General features: G+C 35.3%; 1 protein-coding gene across 1 annotated transcript; it reads right to left on the bottom strand.

Moving 5' to 3' along the window:
- Window positions 1–23,085: 23,085 nt before the first annotated feature.
- LOC136782948 (putative nuclease HARBI1) lies at window positions 23,086–24,523 on the bottom strand. The gene is made up of 4 exons (XM_066742727.1): window positions 24,468–24,523; window positions 24,250–24,393; window positions 23,816–24,083; window positions 23,086–23,604 (listed from the first exon to the last, which is right to left on the bottom strand). Exons 2-4 carry the CDS (start codon window positions 24,270–24,272, stop codon window positions 23,086–23,088), a joined length of 810 nt encoding a protein of 269 aa, XP_066598824.1. The 5' UTR covers window positions 24,273–24,393; window positions 24,468–24,523.
- Between the last annotated feature and the right edge of the window lie 2,390 nt (window positions 24,524–26,913).

Consider the following 26,913-nt stretch of genomic DNA (forward strand, 5'->3'; position numbering starts at 1 on the left):
GAGTTACGCTTTGGAGTTCCCTACCAACAAGCCAACGGTAGCTTCGTCTTTGGGGCCCCCTTTTGGTGACACACGACTTGAAATTCGCACTTTGGGACAGGGAAAACGAAAAACCCACGTCACAATGTATATTTTAAACTTGAATGCATTCTTTTACTTCAACGCGACACCTGATCCGTAAAATATTTTTGGTACTTAAGTGTCTCGGAGACTGATTTATTTGAAGGACTCTCCATCTAAGATTTTTCATTAGTTTCACGCTGATTATTTAAATGGAAAAAACTACAATGTCGCTTCTAAATAGAGTTTTAAATAGCCAGCAAGAATATCGTGAGTGGGTACGTGATTGTCGCGATTACATTAAAAAATTGAGAATTGCTAGCCGCAATGCACGTATAGGAGCAAGGCAGAAAATTTTTACGGAAATTGCTCAGATACAGTGCCTATTAATCAGAGCAGCAAGAGAAAAGAGTTACTCTTCAATTCACGCTCATAAGAATCGTGATTTAAGAACTGTAACGTTGCGTTCTCGCAGCGTTACAATGGCTGGCATCTAGCGCTTTGCTAATCTCAAGCGCTAGATAGGCGGATCGTGTGCGAACTAGGAAGTAATCAACCGATGATTTATTGATCGGGGATCGATAACTGGTCGGCTTCCTAGTGTCGCGCGATGGGTGTAGCGGGGCAGCGGCGGGACAGGCGCAGGGCCTTACCTGCTCCCGCGGACTGCTCCGACACACGTAGTTTAGATTTCAAAGTTGACACATGGTGCCTGGAGCCAAGTTTCCCCGCCGTGCAGAGTAGTGACCCAGCCATTTGCCGCTGCCGATCCGGAAATTGAAAAGGAATGCAAGTGTACAGCAACGGACAGCCAGGACACGAACCCATACCGGACTAGAGGAAATTTACTGCCCTAAGGGCCAGTATCAAGGGCGAGAAAGAGAAAGAGAAAGAGAAAGATCGAAGAGAGCCAGCCAATCGTAAGCTGTAGTTATGGTGATTATTCGTCCTGTAAAAAGTCGAGTGACTTCCCGGGGTGTGCTAGGGCTTTAGGGCTCGTAGCACCGAACGGTTTTATAGGGAACCGCTGGCCCTGCTCACCTGTCACGGGTAAGCGGGCAACCTAGCGGAGTGGTCATTCCGTCGGACCTGTAACGAACATCATATTGTGTAGACGCGCGAATTAGTACAAGTGTTCGCGATTACATCGATTCGTTGTGAGATTGACCATTGACATGATCGTTCCCTTGAGTCGGTTCAAGGTCGCGGACTTAGTACAATTATCGTGAGGAGTCGCGATCTTAGACTCCCAAACCTAAACAATCTGGGTTATTGTTGTGTTCGAATACGCGGGAACGGAGTAAGTGCGAATAACCGTCGAGTGACGCGCATGCGCGAGGATAGGGACTTATCCGCGTAACGTCGCGTAGTAGTTAGCTTATGAATCCGCCGGTGGCGCGCGAAGCACCGCGCGACTCGGTGGGGGGACCGCCGCGAACGCCGACTGGTGGCTCGAGCGCGAGGTTAGCTGCTACGTCATCGGGGCTTCAGCCGCGTTCGTACGACTTAGGCCGCGCCGACATTTGTGACTTCGCGTCAGCGTAGCTAAACCGTGTGAGGAAAACATTGTATAACATTGAGTACGAATTTGATAATAAAGATAATTTAACCGGACTTGAAGAATCATAGTTATTATCACCCCATCGCCTAAATTCGCGTACGGTGGTTATATCCCCCTCTTGTAACGAAGTACCCCGTTACGTATGCGAGATACCGAATAAAAAGTATAAAAGCTACCGAACAGTGGATATTGTTAATCCATACGTTACCGACTCGTGAGATAGGCTCACGAGTGGAGTATAGCTAACGTCAAGGATAGACCCCGTTGACAGGTAGAGGCCCGGATGAAAAGACCGGCGCTCCAGTAAACGATGTCCATGTTACCCTGAGAAGTAAGGCAGGGCCATGCCAAACAACTCAGGCAACCTGAGATAAGGAGAAGCGGCCTCGAGGAGTTCTAAAAGAATGACCGTGTCTATAAGTTCCACGAGGAGGGGAGATATTACATCGAGTCTGGCTTGAACGCTGGTTATGCGCGTCAAGCAGGCTGCGCGAATGTCGTGCGCAGACTGCCATAGCAGGCTGTCGGAACGCGACCATGGGACTGTGCTGATGTGTCCAATGACCGGCAGAAATGGCGTCTCTTGATGCGTTTAGGAACCGCATTTTAGGATCCTTCACTGTATACTCTATTCTGCTAGGCGGAGATAGGGGAATGGAACGCGATAACTATAGTAGTTAGTTTATCTCGCTCTAAATGCGTGAGTGCGAGAGAGAGAGCTTTATACGGCATAGCAGGGCAAGCCAGGCGTCCCGAGGTTTATTTCTATCTGTGCCATTGCCTATGGCTATCTCTCTCGCTCGGTAAGAATCATTCGTCCATCCTTGTTTAGGTCAGTTCTACGACAATGGATACTCTCTAAAGAATATTTTCTAACAAAAAAAAAGATAGTAATGCTTTTAAAACGAAAAAAAAAATATCTCCCGCGGGATTCGAACCACCGACAAAAGCGCTCTAACTAATCTTCGAGGCAAGCGACCTAGCCACTGAGCCACGAACTCTTCATGACCATTGATCAAGATTTCTTCAATGTAAATGATATTTTAAACTGAAGGATATTGAGATATATTATTATCAATGTGTAACGATTATAAAAATATTTCTCTAATAATAATTAGTTAAGTGTGCGCGTTTAGGATATTATTCTATACATGTTAAAATTTAAAAGAAATAACTTCTTAGTCTGATTAATAAACGAGTGAAATTTATTAATTAAAATTATGTTATATTTACAAGAAAAGTTACATAAGTGGAAACCAGTATATTCTTATATTTAAATGAGTTTCTTCTATAATGCCAATAACTTATTGGTTTAAAAAATTAAAAGTAAATTAACATATGTATATATATATGTGCATTACAGAATATCACATAATAATCCAGACTTATAATGTTAATTGCACCAAACGCTGTAAGCGACAATAATCTTTCATACTGACGTTTGACAGTGACAGGTGCACAGTATTTTAAAATCCCCGCTGTAATCGCAGTCTTCAATGGTGTCGCCTGAGAAAATCTTCTTTAGAGAGTATCCATTGGCGTAGAACTGACCTAAACAAGGACGGACGAATGATTCTTACCGAGCGAGAGAGATAGCCATAGGCAATGGCACAGATAGAAATAAGCCTCAGGACGCCTGGCTTGCCCTGCTATGCCGTATAAAGCTCTCTCTCTCGCACTCACGCATTTAGAGCGAGATAAACTAACTACTATAGTTATCGCGTTCCATTCCCCTATCTCCGCCTAGCAGAATAGAGTATACAGTGAAGGATCCTAAAATGCGGTTCCTAAACGCATCAAGGGACGCCATTTCTGCCGGTCATTGTCCGTGCGTGCTGGTGAGCACGTGACGCGGCACTCAGACAGCCATGGGTCGGTTCGCGTACGTAAAGCGTGTGCTATAGGCCAGCTTGCACGTACGTCACGACTGGATACCGGCCACTGCATAGCGGGTTGTGCAGGGGCGTATTGAGCCCGTTGGAATGTGTCCCGGTGTCCTTCGTAATTCCATAGGCTTGCGCTATGGCTGGACGGGCCGCGAACATTGCCTCCGTGGTGGTCCGCTCCTGGCATACTCTATGCTTGGCAATGATACCGCATGTTCCCGCACTCCTCACCACCACCTATGTGTGGGTGGTGAGGGATAAATGTATGCCCCTCAGCAGGTAGGTCTGCGAGGCTCGGACTTCCGCAAGGAACCCTCCCCTCTCTCCACGACCTAGCATACTGAGCGACCCTGGCTACCGCTACCGTCCAAATGCATGGCCGCAGGGCCGTATAAGATGCATAGAGAATAGAGTCGAAAGACTCAAATGATAACGTAGGGTTGTTGGCCACCCAACTGACCAACTGGCGCCCTGATACCGATAGAAAAGGACGGACGAAGGTAATGGGAAAACCCGTATAGTGTGTGGCCTTCACACTGACGGGAAAAACATTAAACTCTGTATAAATAAATATTCGGGTATTATTAACAGTACATCGAAGGCGCCCGGGTCTTGTAGGAAGTCGCCTATTGGGACGCGAACGCGATCGGTGAGGGATCAATCCTCCCTCCCCTTCTACTCTATCCCTCAGGATAGACAGTAACGTCACAGAACTCAGCATAATTATCGCGAGTAGGTTTACAAGTGTCATGTTTATATTCGAATGTTGAGAGAATCCAACCAGAATGTAACTTCAGACGCTGTACAGTAAAATCTTGCAGAAATAAAATGTATTCGAACGTTACTTTTCCATGCGGCAAAAAATAAAAATTCAATTGGAGCAGGTATTAATGTGAAAAAGCTTATTTGGGAAGATCTTGATTCATAAATTAAAAGTTGAATGTGTAGTGGTATGATAGTAAACACTAATTATATCGAACCACATGAATTTCTATTGGCAGCATCAGATATGCTGCAATCTTACATGAACAAGTATTCAGTAAAGTAAGCGCTGTTAAAATAAATATGGTATTCAACGGACAATTTATTTGCAAGGAAATTAGTGATATCAAACATATTTCCGCAAAAAATATGATTTTATTCAAGACTGATACTTTTAGTGATTGGTATAAAACAAGCGTCATAGATAAAATTTTAACAAAATTAGGTGAATTTCAAGAGTGTGATAGTGGGTGCGCTTTGGAGAAAATATTAAATGTAATTGTGAATATAAATCTTTCTAATCCACTACATGCAGCCTGTGGAATCGACCTTCCAAAATATATTAAGAACAAGCATGCAATGATAAACCTACAGAGTAATGATAATACATGTTTTGCATGGACTGTAACGGCTGCACTCTATCCGGCTATTTCAACTAAACACTCACACAACGACAATCTTCATACCCCCATTTTAAATCTGTTTTCAACGTTAGAGGTATAACATTTCCAACCACATTAAGACAGATACCTAAATTTGAAGAAGATTATGATGTGTCGATTAATGTTTTCACCATGGTGGATGAGCAGGAAGGGCAGGAGAATAAAATTATTGCATCTCTAACTCACAAAATACGAGGAATCGAGACATGCGAATCTGCTTCTTCTCGAAAATCAAGGTGAAGCACATTTTTTATGTATCAGGAACCTTTCTCGCTTGCTAAATAAACAACTGACTAAAAAAAAACGATCTCATCTTATTTGCAATCGGTATGTTATACTGTTTATATTTTAATATAATTTTATTTAATGTTAATATACTAATATGATTTTTTCTCTTAGATGTTTACACTAATTCTTCAATGAGGATAAACTTCAATCTTATAAACGTGACTGCAGTCAGCTCAATATAAATGTCCGTATACTGCTATCTGAAGAGGACCGTTGGGTATCCTTTAAAAATGACAAGAACAATGAGAGGACCCCATTCGTCGTATATGCAGATATTGAATGTTTATTAGAAAAAGTGAATGAAACGAGCGGTAATAGTAGTATTTATCAAAAACATTTACCCTTTAGTGTAGGATATTATTTTAAAAGCGTTTGTGATTCATCGCTCTCAACTTATAAATCATATCGTGGACTCAAGTGTATAGAATGGTTTGTGCGAGAACTCGATAAAATTGCTAGCATAGCGAGCGAAAAACTAAAGACTGTAGTGCCTATGAGAACGCTAAGTATTAGCGAAAATTTTGGTCATAACAATGATCCCGACTGCCATATATGTAAAAAGCCATTTCTTTCAAATCTAATACGTGTTCGAGATCATGATCATTTAACAGGTAAATATAGAAGACCCGCTCACAACAATTGTAATTTAAACTATAAAGATCGCACGTTATTCCAGTAATTTTTAATAATTTATCTATTTACGATGCACATTTCATCTTCAATGAGATCGCTACCATGTATGAGGGTTCAGTATACCTGCTACCTGTACATAAGGAAAAATATATTTCATTTACAAAATACATACGGAAATATAATATTCAGCTCAGGTTTACTGATTATTTAAATTTCTAGCATCAAGTTTAGACAAATTGAGCTCATACTTGGAGAGATCTCAATTGAAAAACTTAGAGTCAGAATTTTCGAATTTAAATACGGAACAATTTAATCTACTAACAAGAAAAGGTATTTTTCCTTATGATTACGTAGATAATCTGAATCGTCTGGAAGAAAATGCTTTACCTCCTCGCGAGTTATTCTGTAATAAATTAACTGACAGTGCTATTAGTGAAGAGGCGTATAATCATGCTAAGGAGGTATGGATCAAATTTCAAATACAAACACTTGGGAAGTACAGTGATCTCTATTTAAAAACTGACATATTATTACTGACAGACGTTTTTGAAAATTTTTACGATAGCTGCATGGAAAATTATAATTTGGATCCTGCGCATTATTTTACACTCCCAGGCTTCACTTGGGATGCAATGCTTAAATATACTGGAATAAAATTGGAACTTTTCACTGATGTTGAAATGTTGCTTTTCGGAGAAGGCGGAATACGTGGCGGTTTGAGCTAGTGATCTCACCGCTATGAAAAAGCAAACAATCGGTATATGAATGTTTATGACTCAACAAAACCAAGCAAATATTTAATGTACTATGATGTAAATAATCTATATGGATGGGCAATGTATCAAGCTCTACCTACTCATGGATTTCGCTGGATTGAAGATACTAACAGCTTTGATATCTCTAGCATACCTATAGATTCATCTGAGGGTTTTATTTTAGAGGTAGACTTGGTATATCCAAGCGTACTTCATGATAATCACTCTGTCTTGCCATTTTTTCCGGTACGTGAGGCAACGTCCGGAGCACGACAGAAGTAGCTACTTGCAACTGTCGAAAATAAGGAGCGTTATGTTATACACTATCGGGCTTTACAACAATGTATTCTTCATGAAATGGTACTGATACGTATCCATCGCGGATTACGATTCCAGCAATCTGCATGGCTAAACAAACATATAGACTTAAACACACGTTTGCGAGCTGCATCTAAAAATGAGTTTGAGAAAAATCTTTTCAAACTAATGAACAATGCAGTGTTCGGTAAGACGATGGAAAATCTAAGAAATAGAGTTGATATGAGGCTTGTTAGTAAGTGGGAGGGACGATATGGAGCAGAAGCATTGATATCCCATCCAAATTTTCACAGTAGCGCCATATTCAATGAAAATTTGGTCGCGATAGAATTAAAAAAATTAACAGCTAAATTTGATAAACCTATATATGTAGGTATGAGTATTCTAGATATTTCAAAAACATGTTTATACCAATTCCATTATGAATATATGATTCTAAAGTTAGGTAGTAAATGTAGAGCATTGTATACCGATACAGACAGTTTGATATACAGTATCGAATGCGATGACATTTACATGATCATGAGAGAAAATCTTTCAAAATTCGATAGTAGTGATTATTCGCCTAATAACCAGTATAATTTACCTCTATTAAATAAAAAAGTGCCTGGTTTGATGAAAGATGACAATAACGGGAGAGTTATGACTGAGTTTATTGGACTGAGATCGAAAATGTATACATTTAAAATACAAGATAAAATTTTTAAAAAAGCTAAGGGCGTTAAGAGTTGCGTTATCGCTAGATAAATAACGTTTGAAGATTATAAAGACTGCTTAAAAAATTTTACAGTTCATCTCCATAATCAAAAATTAATTCGTTCAAAATTGCATAATGTATATTTAATTGTACAGCGGAAAATTTCTCTCAGTCCACATGATGATGAGCGCTATATTGTACAAGGTACTGTATCAACTCTACCATGGGGTCATTATAGGATAAATGAAATAGAATTATGTGAAGTAGATTTAAATAAAGATTAAATAATTGCTTCTTTATTAATAAATTGTATGTTTCAAAATATTGTTTTTATTTATCCATGAATTATTTGTATTGTCGCGAATCCTAACCACTTTACAAAACTTTGTCACCCTTCTTACGTAATACCTTCTCAAATAGATATACGTTAGGTTTAGCAGTTTTTAAAAGTTCATATTCGTAGAATCCGCCATATATATCCGTACCACTAGAATCCCTTAGTAAATATGTAACAGGATTTGTTTTCTGCACTTTTATAATTTCAAATATTTCAGTTGTCCAATTTGGAGTGTAGCCTTTTGCAAATATATTCTTATATTCACTGATTCGTACAAAATCACCGAATTTAAACTTAGCACGGCCAACGATCTTTATATTACTGAATACTGTTGCTAGGAGCTTATTAGCATGTTCAGGTTTCACATCGACTGGACGCATTCCTATAGTACGATGTTTTCTTGCATTGTATTCGTCAACCAATTGTTGTAGCATAGCTCTCCACTTGTAATTTCCATTCAACGTAAATCCTTACCTCATTTCGGTTTTCAAAGTTCGATTCCAACGCTCGACTGTCGTTGCTTTCAATACACTGTATGTCGAGTAATGATTTATCCCACAAAAAATAGACTTCGCCTGTAAAAAAGGCGGCAAGTACATAAACCATCTAGCATAAATAATATAGTAAAATTATGCAATTAAAAAAAGTGATGAAATCCAAATATTAGGCAAGTATATTTTTTCACCTTAGCAAAAGTTAAATTTTCGAAAAAAAAAAGGAACAAAAAAGTTACTTGCCGGGCCCGTAATGTCCATGCACAGTGAGAAATAGAATCATATGTGGTTCGGCTAACTTCACTCTGTATTTTAACATGAAATTTACTATACTACGCTATAGCTGAATCTCACACACGATTCAATTTCCCACTGTTCATGGACATTACGGGCCCGGCAAGTAACTTTTTTGTTCCTTTTTTTTTTCGAAAATTTAACTTTTGCTAAGGTGAAAAAATATACTTGCCTAATATTTGGATTTCATCACTTTTTTTAATTGGATAATTTTTCTATATTATTTATGCTAGATGGTTTATGTACTTGCCGCCTTTTTTACAGGCGAAGTCTGTTTTTTGTGGGATTTCATAACGTTTTGTAAGAGTAAAATATTTTAAAAATTAAATTATTCTTTTAATTTATATAGAATTTAAAGAAAATTTCCACCCTTCTCATTTTTTGAAACGCAGCGCTTATCTAATAAAAATATGTATATTAATATTGAAAAAATATCACAATCAACACATTGAATTTATTGATATTTGTAATGCATTTTGCATAAATGAACTTCATAATTAATGCTCAGGCTAGTTTTTTTAATGTTTTCAGTTTCACCATAATAAAAGTTTAATTACATTTTTCATAATCAATAAACATACTTTCAACATATAAAAATAATTAAGTAAAATGTATGTTTTAATTAATTTACATTTTCTGTTTATCAACATTTGACTTTTACCACCATCTGACCTTATCAGACTTCACTAGTTTCATCAACTACTTGAGTTGATATTGGGGCAAGACTGGACAAGCAATTCGCAAAGCTTTGAATAAGCTACAATGAAGCATATAATCAAAGTTGGTATTGTCGTTTTGCATACGCCGTTTCTTAAATTTTTAGCGCCAATCATTGTTACGTTTATGCTGCTAACTCTTGACAAAGGTGACATAGGAGATACATTGGTGAGTCGTCCTTATAACATTTCCTGTGCCAAAGTCCTCAAATTTTCGTTTCGTAAATTTCTACACACTTGAAACTGGTTGGATTTCTGGTGCTGCAAAATGGAGTCGCAACAACTAATTTTTAGACTGAGTTTCAATTGAGAATAAACATGCATTTTTTCATCCATACCAATGACCAGTATACTGCCTTTGGCCTAGAGTACTAGCATAGGTAACAGAGGAAAACAATCAGCAGCTATTAACTCAATTTTACAGAATATCATCCAATGAATTTCATCCTTCAATTATGGTTGAGCAATCTTTGCCTGTTTCAAGTCTCAGAATACAGAAGTGAAAAGCACAATCTTTGATCCAGCTCCAATAGTCAGTATGTGAGTGAACCTTCTTCCTTGGTTTTCTAATTCTATTATACCAAATGTATTTAAGTCAAAGCACAAGTATTACTATTTGCTATAATACACTTGCACAGTGACTGTAAAATACTAAATGGTAACACTATGAGTAAGCCTGAAATTACATTCATCATTTAACAATCTTAATCTTCAAAGAAAATAAATATTTGAAGCAACATAAAGCATCTCAGTTACTTACCAGTATTTGATTTTGCCCCATCTCCATTTTCTTTATTGCTTGTTGACCTAACTTCTGTAATATTTGGTTGTCTTCGCATCTTTTGTAAACATCTACTATCGTATAATTTGTTCAAATCCAAATACTGGTCAATTTGTATTTTATATAAATGAAGATTCTTTGGAATGTTTCACATCTTTCAAATAAGCATTGCCATAATTTAATCTGAAATATTTGTTCGTATATATATATGATATAACCTATCGTATAGTTACAATCATTATCAGTTTAAAGAAAACAAAAAGCAAAACATGCATTTGATTAATGATTTCAATACCTGAAAGTTTAGCATATGATTACTTCAAAGAAAATAAACATTTGAAGCAACATAAAGCATCTCAGTTACTTACCAGTATTTGATTTTGCCCCATCTCCATTTTCTTTATTGCTTTTTGACCTAACTTCTGTAATATTTGGTTGTCTTCGCATCTTTTGTAAACATCTACTATCGTATAATTTGTTCAAATCCAAATCAAATCCAAATACTGGTCAACTTGTATTTTACGTAAATGAAGATTCTTTGGAATGTTTCATATCTTTCAAATAAGCATTGCCATAATTTAATCTGAAATATTTGTTCGTATATATATGATATAACCTATCGGATAGTTACAATCAATATCAGTTTAAAGAAAACAAAAAGCAAAACATGCATTTGATTATTGATTTCAATACCTGAAAGTTTAGCATATGATTAATAAAAACCTTAACAATTTCTTTCAATTAATATCCTCCTGATAATGACCGATGCACATTAATGTTGAAAGTATGCTTCTCATTGGCACAGAGTTGTAAATATTAATCTTATTTAATCCAGTCAGCTCTATCCTCATCAATAAATATGAAAATGTTCTGTCTTAATTTAATCTGAAAAAGAAATATCACAAAGTACCACAAAGTATACTACATCCTGTATTGTAAAATAGTAGAGGAGCTATGCGGTTCCGATGACAGGGAGTGGGGGAAGCTGTTTTGTGGTGTGGAAGGGGGATGGGTGGGGATAAGACTCTCTTAGTATGGTAGTGGTGGGGATGAGGAAGGAAAGGGTCTTATTCGCTATGTGCACACCTACACGTTGGCAGTCAGGTAAGAATGTGTAGCAATATACATAAACAAAAAAAGTCCGACAAAAATGACAAAATTTACCGACAGTCAGCGCTGATATTATGCATATGCATCACTACACATTCTTACCTGACTACCAATGTGTAGAATGTGTAGGTGTGCACATAGCGAATAGTGGGATCGAGTTTGGTTAGGGAGGGTGGGGGTATTTTTCACCCTATGTCACAGTTGGAAGGCCTTATAGTGGGACCGAGTTTGGTTAGGTAGGGGGTATTTTTCACCCTATGTCACAGTTGGAAGGTCTTATAGTGGGACCGGGTTTGGTTAGGGAGGGGGTATTTTTCACCCTATGGTACCGTTGGTTAGTTATCCTACGGGGACCTAAGTTATCCTACGGGGCCCTAGTTGAGGGAAGGTTTTTTCACCCTTCGAAGTCGATGGTTAGTTACCTTACGTAGCCTAACTATTTCCGACTCTGCTACACAGATAAACTAGGTTGAGTTAATTGCTAGTTCCAGTAGTCACCGCTAGGTGACTGCCTTCCTTAATCTTCTTTCGCGCTAATGGTATTTTAATATTACGTAATTACACACACGGGTGAACTAGTTCAATTTAGTTGATAGTACCAGTAATTGCCGCTAGGTGGCTACCGCAATCCCCCCTTTTCTCGTTAGTTAAATTGTAGATAGCTATTGTGATAAGTTGCTGATATCGTGCAAGGAATTAACTTTCCATCGAGCATGGAATTATAACTTTGCATGGCTTTAACTAAACCTATGCAGCGGATTACAAAATATCCTTTAAATAAAAAGGATACAATTTTAATAGTCTCCCCTATTGGGGAGAATAACAATTTTACATCAATTTCAGAAATATTAACATTTTTGCTAGGACAACTTATTAAGTCCTAGCTGTTACTAAACCTATGTATCTTATAAAAGAGATTGCAGTTTCAAGATTTTCTTAGTTCAACGTGCTACTTCACTATGTCGATAAATAAATTCGGATCTGGTTTCAATACCGGTAAAGTGAGAAATTATTCACACAAAATTGACAATGATACGTTAAAGTTTGATAAAAAAAGGAATGCATTTAATGCCAAGAAGAAAATGATTTCAAACTTAGAATGTGATGTTACTGATGAGACAAGTGCTGCGAATATGGCTGCTCTGTTACGTAATTCGATGACTGTACGTAATAGCTTAATGAGGGAATTGTTTGAATACAGTGAAAAGCTAACTCACTATTACCTAAAAGGTAACCGCCTTGAGGAAATAGTTACAACTCTGCTGAAAAAAACTGATGAAATTGATGAAATTGATGAAAAAATTAATGATATTAGTGAAAGAATTAATCAATTGAATGATAAAGTCAATTATATTGAAAATAAATTGGAGCGAAAAGTTGAGGCATTACGGAAAGATATGTATGGTAGATTGAAAATTGTTGCAAACTATATCTCTAATGAGCATCAAAAAGAGGAAATCACGACTGCCAATGAGAAGAAAAGAGAAAATGATTGGAATTATGCTCTAAAGAAACTTATATTACCGCCAGTGATTGATGAGCTAGTGTAAACATAATACGTAGTGAAATAGTCATGGGAGTGAGGAGAAGAAAGAATTGGTAGAAGAGTTACATGACAGACGGAATTTATTTATATATATAAAATGAAATGTTTTTACAATTAAACTTATAATTAAACAAATATACATAAAATTTATATAAATGATAAAAACTTATAATTGATCTGATATACAAATATATAAAAAATGAAGGAAATATACATCAATTTATACAAATATATAAAATTAAATGTTTTACAATTAAACTAATAATTAAACTTATATCAATATATATTGTAACCGGGGTGTCACAAATAATCCGAAAAACTCAAATATTGTCTGTGGAAACCACTTTATTCCACGAAATCTCAAGGAGGGGGCCTCCCGCGATGCTCACGCACACTTATTATACGCGTATACACTGTTTTTTCGGGTTCTCACTCGGGGAATGCGGGGAGGGAATGATTCGGGGGCGGACGAAAAAGAAAGGGGGAAAAGGGGTGAGCAGGGGTATACGGGGAAAGAACTTGAGGGAACACGGCAGCGACCACTCCGACCACGATCTCCTAACTCCACAAATCCCACGTCGGGACCACTCAATAATCCGAAGAAGGGGACCGTATTTAAAAGACGAAGCTCCTTTCAAAATACGGCGACGACCCTTCTGTTTCTCTTACACAATAAATGCGAGAGAGCTCGGCGCGGCGAACAGTCCTAACTCTAGAACAGAAGTGGCCCGGTCCTTGGTTCTTCGTTCGTCCTGGGCCCCGGGTCCTTTTCCTAATTCCTAGGATTTCATTATTCTTCAGGGCAACAGCGCATGCTCTCGATCTATCAGTCAATTATCACCTATCAAATTGACTGGGATCCGCATTCGCACTGTTCCCTGGGTTTCGTAGCGTCTCGGCTATCCGTGTCGTCTGCTTCGTAGCTTGGTGAGGTCCGGGCGGGGCTCTGCGGTGCGGGGTCGGCGAGTAGTGGTCGGGGAGTCGGGCGGTCGGGGAAGCGGTAGCCGTGGCGCGGGGATGGCGCGGGCACGGGAGATCGCAGCTCGGCGCGCTAGCGGCGCGGCGCGGTAGAGGAAAGGAATGGGTGGGGCGCTCAGCGGGGACTTGCGGTGAGGGGACGGTAGGAGCGTCGCGTAAACAGTCGCGCTCAGCGGGAAGGTTAGAGTGAGAGGGAATCATAAGCGTTTGGGCATGGGAGCGTAGAGGATAGGAGAACAACAGTTTTCAAGCTCATGTTGGAGCAGAGGAGACTTATGAGTACTAGTTTTAGCCTAAAATAAAATATTCTTAATTTCTATCATCCTATTTACACCTTATCCTACAAACATTCGCCCAATTCCCAATCATACCATTTCCTAAAAACATCTACTCTCCTTCCGTGGTCGACACTTACAATATTCCTACATCGGAAAACTACATCGTCGCTCCACGGAAGGTTCATCAGGCTACACACACACATACACATTCATACCGGGGGGATCGCAGGAGGCGCTAAGGGGGACAGGAGAAACTAAAAGACCTATGCATTTCTGTAACGTGTATTCTACCACGTTACAATATATATATATATATATATATATATATATATTTTATTCAATCATCTGAAACAGAGAAATCCAGTTAATATTTTACAAATTGTAAGTTTAACATTTGATACTCACATCTATTTGTTGATGTACCCATCGTGCGAAAACGTTTACCTCTTGATATACACAATGTATAGGCTTTCTCGTATGATTGGTGAACATTTTTACGTGTAGTTTACACGAGGTGTTGCAAGGTTTTATAGTGGCTATCAAATTATCAAATTTAGGACAACCAAACCTTTCCAAATTTATATTTGGGATATCCAAGTAATTCAGAACATCCCGTTCTACATGTCCCCCTTTATAAGCTACTAGGGGGTATTCACAATCCAATTTTATGCTATTCACAAAATTGTAAATATCTTCTTGATTATAATGTTCATATCCTGTGTTGCAATATTTTATCCCGTGAATATTTTTGAAGACGAAATTTACGCTTTTTTGGTCCTTAATCGATAAACTTTTATACGGCTCATGAACACGAAATGCACCGTAATTCGTATTTCCCGTAGTTAAGTTTTTGATTGCCACTTCTTTATGCACAAACTTTCTGTTTATCATAAACCCGTCAAAATCGATTATATGTGTAATATGAAACAGTGAAGACATTTTTAAAATGGAATGTTATTTGTCGTACGAATCAAACGTTCAAGCAATACTGATGCCTGTCCTACGATTTCTTCGAGCTTTTAAGCACTGTTAGAGAGGTGTCAACAATTTTTTTAATCTACGGTAGGAAGATGCCTATATTACTCTTAGAAAAACGGAAACGTCATTGGCTCTAAGAGAGAATATTTTCTGCCCTATGCTACATGTAGTGGGCGGTAATTCTAAGATGCTTTAAGGGTTGACAAAACTTTTGTCCTACGGTGGGGAAATGACTGACCTGCCACTCTTGGAAGAACGGAAACGTCATTGGTCCTCAAGAAAATATTTATGACCTATGCTACGTATAGTGGGAGATAGTTTTGACCTATGGTGAGGATTGTAGGAGGGATGAAGAACAATTAGCTTGAAGAGAGGGAGAAATTTTTATGAAACATTCATATTTAAATAGAATTATTTTAGTATAAAAAACGTAGGCATAATGGCACCATCGTTCGTTGATTTTCAAGGATTCCGTTTGACGGATAAGTCATTTATAATCAAAGAATTTGCTGTTATACAAGAACAAAAAGTGTTCCATATTTTATTTTCACCGCCCTATTCATATTCGTGGCTAAGTGAAGAGGAGCGAAAGCGGACAGAGTAAGTATATGAAAAAGAAAAAATATATATTATTTTTGTTTAATATAATGTTTCTTTTTAGCTGGTTCTTTCTAAATTATCACGGTTTAAATTGGGCGGATGGCTACTCACCCTACTATAAATATAAAGATATTATAAGGAAGTATATTTATGATGATGAGGATGAGATTTTTGTGAAAGGAATTTAAAATACAAATTGGTTAAGAGATATTTGTAATTTAGAAATAACTAATGTAGATAATTTTATGTGGGGGGATTTTGATTTAAAAGATAGCTTGCATAATTCACATCTTCCAGCATGTTTGAATCATGAAGGTGTATGTGCCTTAAAAAATGTGTATTATATGAAATATATGTATGAGCAAAAATCTGGAATATATGTATAACTGAAAAACGCTTGCATCTATTTTCTTACATGTCGTTACCTGTCCTCAATGTTTTCTTACCCCCTGAAGTGTTTCAGAGATCCTTTATCTAAAGAGAGCTCAGTTTCCCACCCACTTTTCCTCAGTTCCTGATTAGTCCTCTCGAAGAAAAGAACAAAAGATGTCTCTACGAAATAGAGTTTTGAAAATGCAAGAAGAATATCGCGAGTGGGTACGCGAGTGTCGTGAATATATTCATAAACTCAGAATCTCTAATCGCAACGCACCTATAGGCACGCTGCAGAAAAATTTTGCAGAAATTGCACAAATACAGTGTCTTCTAATTAGAGCAGCTAAGGATAAGAGTTATTGTTTGAATCATGCTCTCAAGAATCCTGATTTAGGAAATCAGCATAATTATCATGAGTGGGTACGCAAGTGTCGTGATTATATTCGAAGTTTAAGAGATGCTAATAGATCTGCAGCTCCCGATACAGTACACAAAAATCTGACTGAAATAACAACTATCCAGCGTCTACTTCTGTATGCGGCAAAAAATAAGAAATCAATTGGAGTGAGAAAGCTTATTTGGAAAGATCTCGAGTCTTCATTTAAATCTCGAATATGTAGCGGAATGGTTGTAAATTATAATTATATAGAACCACGTGATTTTCTAACAGGTGCAAAAGACTTAGTACAGACCTACACAGAAAAAGTGTTTAATAACGTGAACGCAGTTAAGATAAATTGCATCTTTAACGGACAATTTATTTGTAAAGAGATAAGTGATATTAAACATATCTCAACCCGCAATGCAGTTTTATACAAAACTGATAGTTTTAGTGAATGGTACAATACAAATATAATAGACAAAATTCTAAAAGAATTGAGTGAGTTTCAAGAGCGTGATAGCGGATGGGCGTTGGAAAAAATTCTGAATTTAATTATAAATATAAATTATTATAACCCGCTGCATATAGGTTGTGCCATCGAGCTTCCAGAATCTATTAAGAATAAACAGGCTGTGATAAACATACACAGTGATGATAATACATGTTTTGCATGGGCTGTAACGGCTGCACTCTATCCGGCAAAACCGAATACTCATCCACAACGAAAATCTTCATATCCTCATTTTACAAATGTTTTCGATGTTAGAAGTATAACGTTTCCGACTACATTAAAACAGATTCCGAAATTTGAGGAAGATAATGATGTCTCTATTAATATTTTTACTATGGTGGAAGAGACTGAGACGAATGAAAATACAATCATAGCACCTCTACAATTAACAAAATGCAAGAGGACCAGACACGCTAATCTTCTTCTTCTCGAGCATCAAGGAGCAGCAGCACATTTTATATGCATCAGGAACCTTTCCAGACTGCTAAATGGACAGCTTACTAGAGGAAAACGCTCTCATCTTACTTGTGATCGGTATGTTTTACTATATATATTTATATATATATATATATATAATTACTGCTTCTATATTCTAATATTACTTTTTCCCTCCTATAGTTGCTTACACTATTTCCACAATGATGAGAAACTAAAATCGCATGAACGTGATTGTGCGCAACTCAATAAAAACATCAGAATTGTGCTACCTGACAAGGACCGTTGGGTTTCCTTCAATAACATGAAGAACAGTGAGAGGGTGCCATTTGTCATATACGCTGACATTGAATGCTTGCTTGAAAAAGTTGAGCAAACGGATGACGATATTGGTATTTATCAAAAACACATACCTTTTAGTATAGATTATTATTTTAAAAGCGTTCGTGATTCATCGCTCTCAACTTACAAATCATATCGTGGACTCGAGTGTATAGAATGGTTTGTGCGAGAACTCGATAAAATTGCTAGCATAGCGAGCGAAAAACTAAAGACTGTAGTGCTTATGAGAACGCTAAGTATTAGTGAAAATTCAAGGCATTATACTGAGCCCAACTGTCATATATGTAAAAAGCCGTTTCTTCCAGATCAAATACGTGTTCGCGATCATGATCATTTAACTGGTAAATATAGGGGACCTGCTCATAATAATTGTAATTTAAACTTTAACGATTCGCATGTAATACCTGTAATTTTTCATAATTTATCAGGTTATGATGCACATTTTATTTTCGGTACAATCGCTAAATTGTATGAGGGTTCAGTACACTTGTTACCTGTACATAAGGAGAAGTATATTTCATTCACTAAATTCATCCGTAAATATAATATACAACTAAGGTTTATCGATTCTTTCAAATTTATGGCATCTAGTTTAGACAAATTGAGTTCATATTTAACGAGATCACAGTTAAAAAATTTAGAGTCAAAATTCTCATATTTAAACATAGAACAATTTAACCTTCTGACAAGGAAAGGTATTTTTCCTTACTATTACATAGATAGTCTGAACCGTCTGGAAGAAACTGCTTTACCTCCACGCGCGAGATATTCTATAATAGATTATCCGATAGTGATATTAGTGAGGGTGCGTATAATCACGCTAAGGAGGTATGGACCAAATTTAAAATACGAACACTTGGGGAGTATAGCGATCACTATTTGAAAACTGATGTACTATTGTTGGCTGACGTTTTCGAAAATTTTCGTGATAGCTGCATGCAAACTTATAATTTGGATCCTGCTCATTATTATACACTCCCAGGCTTCACTTGGGATGCAATGCTCAAACATACAGGAATAAGATTAGAACTTTTTACTGACGTAGAAATGCTGCTTTTCGTAGAACAAGGCATACGTGGTGGTTTAAGCCAATGCTCGCACCGCTATGAAAAGGCTAACAATCGGTACATGCAAAACTACATTCCCGAGGAACCTTCTAAGTATTTAATGTACTACGATGTAAATAATTTGTATGGGTGGGCAATGTCTCAACCGCTACCACTCACGGATTTCGCTGGATTGAAAATGTTAATAATTTGGATATCTCTAATATACCGATAGATTCACCCGAGGGTTATATTTTAGAGGTTGACTTAGAGTATCCAAGCATGCTTCACGATAAACATTCCGACCTTCCATTTTGTCCCGTACGTGATGCACCACCGGGTACACGTCAGAAGAAGCTACTTGCAACTTTAGAAAATAAGAAGCGCTATGTTATACACTATCGTGCTTTACAGCAATGTATGCGTAATGGTGTTGTCTTAAAACACATTCATCGCGTTTTAGGATTTCAGCAGTCCACCTGGTTACGTAAATATATCGATCTGAACACTAGTTTGCGTGCAGCATCTAAAAATGAGTTTGAGAAAAATCTTTTCAAATTAATGAACAATGCGGTGTTCGGTAAGACTATGGAGAATGTTAGAAATAGAGTTGATGTGAGACTCGTGAGTAGGTGGGAGGGAAGATATGGTGCTGAAGCAATGATTGCTAAGCCTAATTTTCACAGTCGCACTATATTCAGTGAGAATTTGGTCACGATTGAATTAACAAAATTAGCAGCTAAATTCGATAAGCCTATATACGTAGGTATGAACATTCTTGATATTTCGAAAACATGTTTGTATGATTTTCATTATGATTATATGCTTCCTACGTTCGGTAGCAAATGTAAAGCGTTATATACCGATACGGATAGTCTAATATAAAGCATTGAATGTGATGATATTTACACTATTATGAGGGAGAATCTTGCTAGATTCGATACAAGCGATTATTCTCCCAACAATCAGTACAATTTACCTCTAGTAAATAAAAAAGTCCCTGGGCTGATGAAAGATGAGAATAATGGGCAGATAATGACAGAGTTTATTGGACTGAGATCAAAAATGTACACATTTAAAGTACAAAATAAAATTATCAAAAAAGCTAAAGGTATTAAGACTTACGTTGTTGCTAGAAACATAACCTTCGAGGACTATAAGGACTGTTTAACAAATTTTACTGTACAAGTCCGCAATCAAAATTTAATTCGCTCAAAATTGCATAATGTTTATTCGATTACGCAACGGAAAGTAGCTCTCAGCCCATACGATGATAAGCGTTATATCGTGCACGGAACTGTATCGACTCTACCATGGGGTCATTATAGAATAAATTAATTATATTTAAATTGAATAATTTTATTAATAAATATTGTTTTTACAAAATATTATCTTTATTTATCCATGAATTATGTTTATTATCGAATCCTAACCACTTCACAAAGACCTTATCACCCTTCTTACGTAATACCTTCTCCACTAGATATACATTAGGATTAGCAGTTTTTAAAAGTTCATATTCGTAGAATCCTCCGTATATATCCGTACCACTAGAGTCTCTAAGTAAATATGTAACAGGATTTGTTTTCTGCACTTTTATAATTTCAAATATTTCAGTTGTCCAATTTGGTGTGTATCCCTTTGCGAATACATTCTTGTATTTACTGATTCGTACAAAATCACCTACTTTGGCTGCGTTTCAAAATTCACTGGTAGCGATAGCAGCACTATCAGTAGTAGTAAAATCCGTTCTAAAACTACTAATGGCAGCTTCAAGGTAGCAAACTACGTCATCAATTACGTCATCTGTTTTACGTCACTTCCTGCTATTACTGCTACGTTTGAGAAGGTAGTGTAGCTGGTGTAGCGGCAGCATTATCGGCGATCACTGTCGAATGTGGCGGTAATATATGAAATCTTTGAAAATGTATCAAGTTCCAGAAGGGCAAGAAATTGTTTCATTAATAGACTCTGAAACAAATATTAATTATAATGTTATTTTATCGCATGAGGATGCATACCGTACTAGAAATAGTAAGTTTGTGTTTTAAATTACTACTTTTATATAAATTAATTACATTGATTGAAATATATAACCTAAAATAGGCACACGATATAAGAACTTATATTAATTTATTTTAACTGTTATATTTAGTATGTATGTGTTATACTCTTAATGAATTATATTTAATTTAATAAAAATATATTATAATATATATGCAGATATAATATTTAAATTTGTATATTTATTACAGATGAAGTGCTTGCGTACAATTTGCTGCAGAAAGCGAAACGTTCCCAAAAAGAAAACGTGAGAGTTGAAAAAGGTAGTAAACCATTTGAAAAACTAATTTATTGAATGTAAATATATAGATTTATGTTCAATATAATATTAGGCCATGCATTTTGATTTTATCAAATATTTATGTTAAACATATAATAAAATGTTAATGTAGAGCAAACCATTTATTAGAATTTTCTGTAATTTAATCATACAAAAAGTATTATGATATTATATGTATGTAATAACTGTGTAATTTAAAATAATATCTTATTTACAGAAGCAAGATCATCTGTATCTTCAAGTGATGTGGAACTCATAACACAAGGTAAAAATATATAATGTGTACATATAATGTTCTGACTTATTTTTCAATAAAAATTGGAGACTAAATTAAATTATATTTGTAATATAATTGTTTCAGATATAAGTTACACCAGTAATTTACAACGCCAAATCTCTGACCTTGACACACAAGAAGCATGCAATTCCGAAGGTACAATATATTAATAATAAAAAGTACAGATTCTGTAGTTTAAAGAGCCATTATATTTCCACATGATAATTATTTTTAATATAAATTTAGATGAAGATAATCCAGGAGAACTGGTAGAAAATATAGAAAAATTTGTGCATGAATCTAAAGGTAAGGGCAATTTTAATTGCTTCAGTTATAAATATAAATTTCACATAATAAATTCTTACAGGAGACCAACATATTTGGACACGAGAACAAACTTTAATATTGATTGAGTTATATCAGAAATATGAGGATAAATTCAATTCTCCTAAGTTTTCAAAAAAAGAATATTGGAAAATTATTTCCAACGAATTATCACTCAAAGGATATAATATATCTTGGACAAAATGTTGCACAAAATTCAACACTTTAAAAAGGACCTATAAGGGAATTGTTGATCATAATAAGAAATCAGGAAACGAAAGAAAAACTTGGGAATTTTATGAGGTTCGTATATGTAATATTTAAATTTATTAAAATAATTATATTGAACATATATGTGAGATAATTTATTCACACTTATTGTATTTGTAGATCATGCATCAGATCTTTTTTAAAAAACCAATAATCAGTCCATTAGCAGTAGCAGGAACAACTATAGAGAAAAATTATAACGATAATGTTAAAAAGAATGATGAAAATATTCCCCCAGGTAAAGGCAACAACTTATATTTAAATTTTGTATCTGTTATTTGCAAATGAATGTTACATTAATATCTGATTTTGATTTTTATTTAGCAAAAAGAATTAAACAAGGGAATTTAGAGTTCTCCAATTATTTAAAAGAGACTTTAAAACAAAGAGCGAAGAGAGAAGAAAATAAAGAGATGCGACACAAAGAAAGGCTAGAAGTGTTAAACAATATAGGAAAGATTATGAATGATTTTTTAAAGAAATAAAAAATTATTCTTATTAGCATAGTTACAGCAATTATTAATTGCTTCAGAAATGCATTAAATAATTTTATACGAAAGAATGTGTTATTTAGTGGAAATCAGAGATTTTTCACAAAATTAAAGATTTTAATATATCTAGCTAAAATTAATCTCTTATGGCTGTTTGGTTTAATAATATTAGTTGATTACGAAGAAAATAATTATGAGATGGAAACTATATATTGAAAAATAAATCAAATTCAAAGCCAATTTGAATAGTGCCGTTTAAAAAATTGTGATAATCTTAAAGATGTGATTAAAAATAGTTACTTAAGAATGAGTTATTATAACAAATAGAAGTATTAGTCATTTTTGTTTCTTTTATTTAATGTATACGACTGACTAAATAATTTAATTTTGTTAACATTATATAGTTATTAATGCAATACAAATCTGAATGTAGAAGACTGTACACATATGGAATGTTAATAAAAAAATATATATTTCAAAAAATTGCATTTTATTTAAATTCTACGAATAGCCTCTTCTTATCTGAATCTTACAAAACATTAATTTATCTTATTTTATAGGGCTAACTGGTACATAATTGCATTTTTTTTATCTAATCCCTCCTGCTTTTTTTGTTGTGTTAAAATATTAGATTCACAACTAAATTCTTCTGATTGAACAATGAGTGGTATTTCAATCAAATCGTTTCTTAATATGCATATGTTATGCAAAATGCAGCAACAAACTATATATTTTGGTATTAAATCTGTCCTTCGCATTGGTAGTCTATCTAAGAGGCTACGAAAGCGTCCCTTTAATAAACCGATTGATCTTTCAACCATCATTCCCGAAGAAGATAAACATTTATTAAAATTGTTTTGAGACTCTGTCAAATGGCCATTATTTTTAAATGGAACCATTATGTACTTATTTATACTATATGCAGCATCTCCTAATAGGTGTGAATCATCTGGAAAATTATCATCAGTACATAATTTTTCGACTCCTGATAGCTTAAAAACTCGCATATCATGTACAGATCCAGCTTCCCCTGCGTAGCAATGAATAAATTTTAAATTCTGATCGCAGATAACCTAAAAGAATATTAATTTAGGTTTATTGTTATGTTATACATCTTACACATGTCATTAACTTTTCAAATAATTATTTCAATACTAGGTTTATTTTAAAAAACGATTTTCAAGCAAAATGGATGTAAGTATATACATTTTAAATTTTACATTGTTTAATTTTAAATACTTAAATACATATTGGTAAATTTTTAATTGTAATAATATTAATTACTTGTAATTGTAATGAAGAGTATCCTTTTCGGTTTATGTAACATTCAGGGTAATCTTTCGGAGCATCTATTTTGATATGAGTTCCGTCAATTGCTCCTATAACATTGGGGAACTTGAATTTGTTTTTTATAAAACTTATTGTAGTTCTTGTTTCCTCATTACTGGGCCATTTGATAAAAGTATGAAGATGATAGTACAATGCGTTGCATACTTTACGCAGACATCTCCAAGCTGTTCCTTTTCCTACGTCAAATCTATCAGCAACGCATCTATAACAAGAAATAAATAAAAAGATATTGAAGCATAGAAAATGTACACTTTATTTATGAATTAAAGTGCAGCTCAAATAATATTTTTTATTATATTGCAAATTTCAATGTTTAAAATTTAATTATTAGAAACAGCGATCTAATAAAGTTTACAAATAATTATTACCTGAATGAACTTGGAGTTGCCATTAGCCAAATAGATAAAAGCAATGTTTTCTCCGGAGAGATTGTGCACCTACCCCTTCCCTCTTTTTTTGTCAAATGTGGAGTTAGTAATTGCAATATAAAATTAAATGTTTCCCTGCTGAGCCTGTAACCAAATAATTGTTTTTATTGAAAAATGGGATCTTTTGCTCTCAATACTCAAATACTGATTATACTTACCGAAAATGAGATTTGAATTCTTCATCAGTGTACTGTCTAATTACATTATTTACGTAATTTTTTATTCGTATTCTAGGAATAGGTTGTTTAATATTTTCTGTTAAAAATTTGTTAATAGTCTCATCAGTATCATCACTATTTGAATCTGACTCACTACCGTTGAATTCGATAATTTCATTTAAAATAACATTAAAACAATGAGTAACAATTTGCTTCTTTCTATTCGCTTCCATAATTATATGTATATGATTATATATTTAAAACCAAATTGAATTTGTGATATTTATTCCCGCCCTTCAAAAGTGTTAATGCTGCTGCTATACACGTTCCAAAATAAAAGCAAAGACAATGATGGTAGCATCGATAGTAAAATTGGAACGCTTCTATAGTCTGTTATAGTGACGTCATACTTGTAGCACTGTCAGTGAATTTTGAAACGCAGCCTTTGAACTTGGCACGACCAACAATCTTTATATTATTGTATACTGTAGTCAGGAGCATATTAGCATGATCTGGCGTCACATCAACTGGTCGCATTCTCATAGTACGATGTTTTCTTGCGTTGTAGTCTTCAACTGGTCGCTGCAGTATGCCTCGCCACTTATAATTTCCATTCAACGTAAATCGTTTCCACATTTCAGTCTTCAGCGTGCGATTCCAGCGCTCAACTATCGTAGCTTTCAATACGCTGTATGTTGAGTAATGATTTATTCTACGTTTTTTTATAAGCGATTTGAAATCACTATTATAAAACTCCTTGCCATCATCTGTCTGCAAATTTTTGGGACATCTCCCACTTTTCAGAATCTTCGTAAATGCGTCTGTCACTTCCTTGCCAGTTTTGGTTTTTAGTGCTACTGCCCATCCAAATTTCGACAATGCATCAATAACTGTGAGAATATAGTGGTAACCTCCGTCAGTATAATTCTTCATATCAACCAGATCTGCTTGCCAGAGGTCATCGAAGCCTCGTATTATAACTCTTCTACGTTGAAAATTCCGTCTTGCAGGTACATGCAGTTCTTCGACCAATTTTTTCTTTTCTTCACTATCCATAACTCTTCAGGTATGTGTTGGGTTTACAGGGGTACAACGAGCACTGATGGTAGTAAAAGTTTCTTTTTCCTAATAAAACTCTTTGTCGAATTATTTCAAGAAGAATTCTCCTTAGCATGATTCTCCCCATGAAAAATAGCACTTTTTTTTTTTTTTTTTTTTTTAATTCCGCATTATCTTTATTATATGTTTCTTTGATTCAGCATCCTCTTTAGTCTGATTCTCCATGAAAATTGATACATATTTCTTTAAATCTGCATTATCTTCAGCATGTTTCTGCATGAAATTACTCAATTTCACTTGAAAATCATTCAGCCTTAACTCGGTTTCATCCAGTCTTAACGCAATACTTCGTAAAATATCACTGTTTTCTTGCATTTCATTTTTAAGGTTCTCATGTACAGCATTCATATTATCCAGCAGAACACGCATATTCACAGCACATTTCTCATCAGTAGCATCAAATCCTAAATTTGAAATAATATTCCCCTTAGCATTAAATGCATTCATACGTTTATCAAATTTTAATGTTTCATCTTCAGTTTTGCGGAAATATTTTCTCAAATTACTGGCAGTGGAAATACCTCCAAATTTATTTATCGACATTGTGAAGTAACACAATCAACTGGGAAATTATGGAAAGTGTAATCTCTTTTATAGGATAATACGTTCTTCATGAAGCTCCTCAATTATTGATTGTATCTCATTATGATGATTCGTATGTCCTGCAGCAGATGATGCTATCAAAAGTCTCAAACGTTCAACTAATTCGTTCGGATCATTCCAATGTACATAGTTCACTGGTTTATCATTAACACACATATAACCGCTACCTTTTACAAGATTCTTTGGAGGAAATAATGGGCTAATTATTTTCTTCCATTTATGGCCCTTATTCCCACGAAGCTTTCCCTCGCTACTGTAATCTGCTCTGTGTACATTAGTTTGAGAAAGAATATTCTTATATGTTTTTAAATCATCTTCAGTATAATCATGTGGCTCTTTCATGAAGATCAATTCAAATAGCCCAATAGTACCCTGATAATACTCATCATCAATAATAATAAAATCTTTACGATTTACTTTAAAAGAACATTTTCCAAGTCTCATTTTGTTAAGTCTAGCATCTCGTTCAATTCCAAAATTATCATCAATTAAATCCTTATTTTTACGCAGAAACATCTCTATATATTTACATCCAATTGGTGCATATTCTGACAAAGAACTATTTAAATTTAAGGATCTTTGCTATGGTGATGATGGAGTTTCTGCTTGCATTGGTGATGGTATTGCTAAATCATAAACATCCTTTTCCACTTTCACTCCCTCCTCCTCCTCCTCCTCCTCCTCATCCCCATCCTCTTCCAGAGAAAGGTATAATGTTTCATTA

Source organism: Prorops nasuta, unplaced genomic scaffold (assembly GCF_024137725.1).
Source record: "Prorops nasuta isolate Cenicafe-Biocafe unplaced genomic scaffold, Cenicafe_Pnas_1.2 PNAS00031, whole genome shotgun sequence".
NCBI lineage: Eukaryota > Metazoa > Arthropoda > Insecta > Hymenoptera > Bethylidae > Prorops > Prorops nasuta.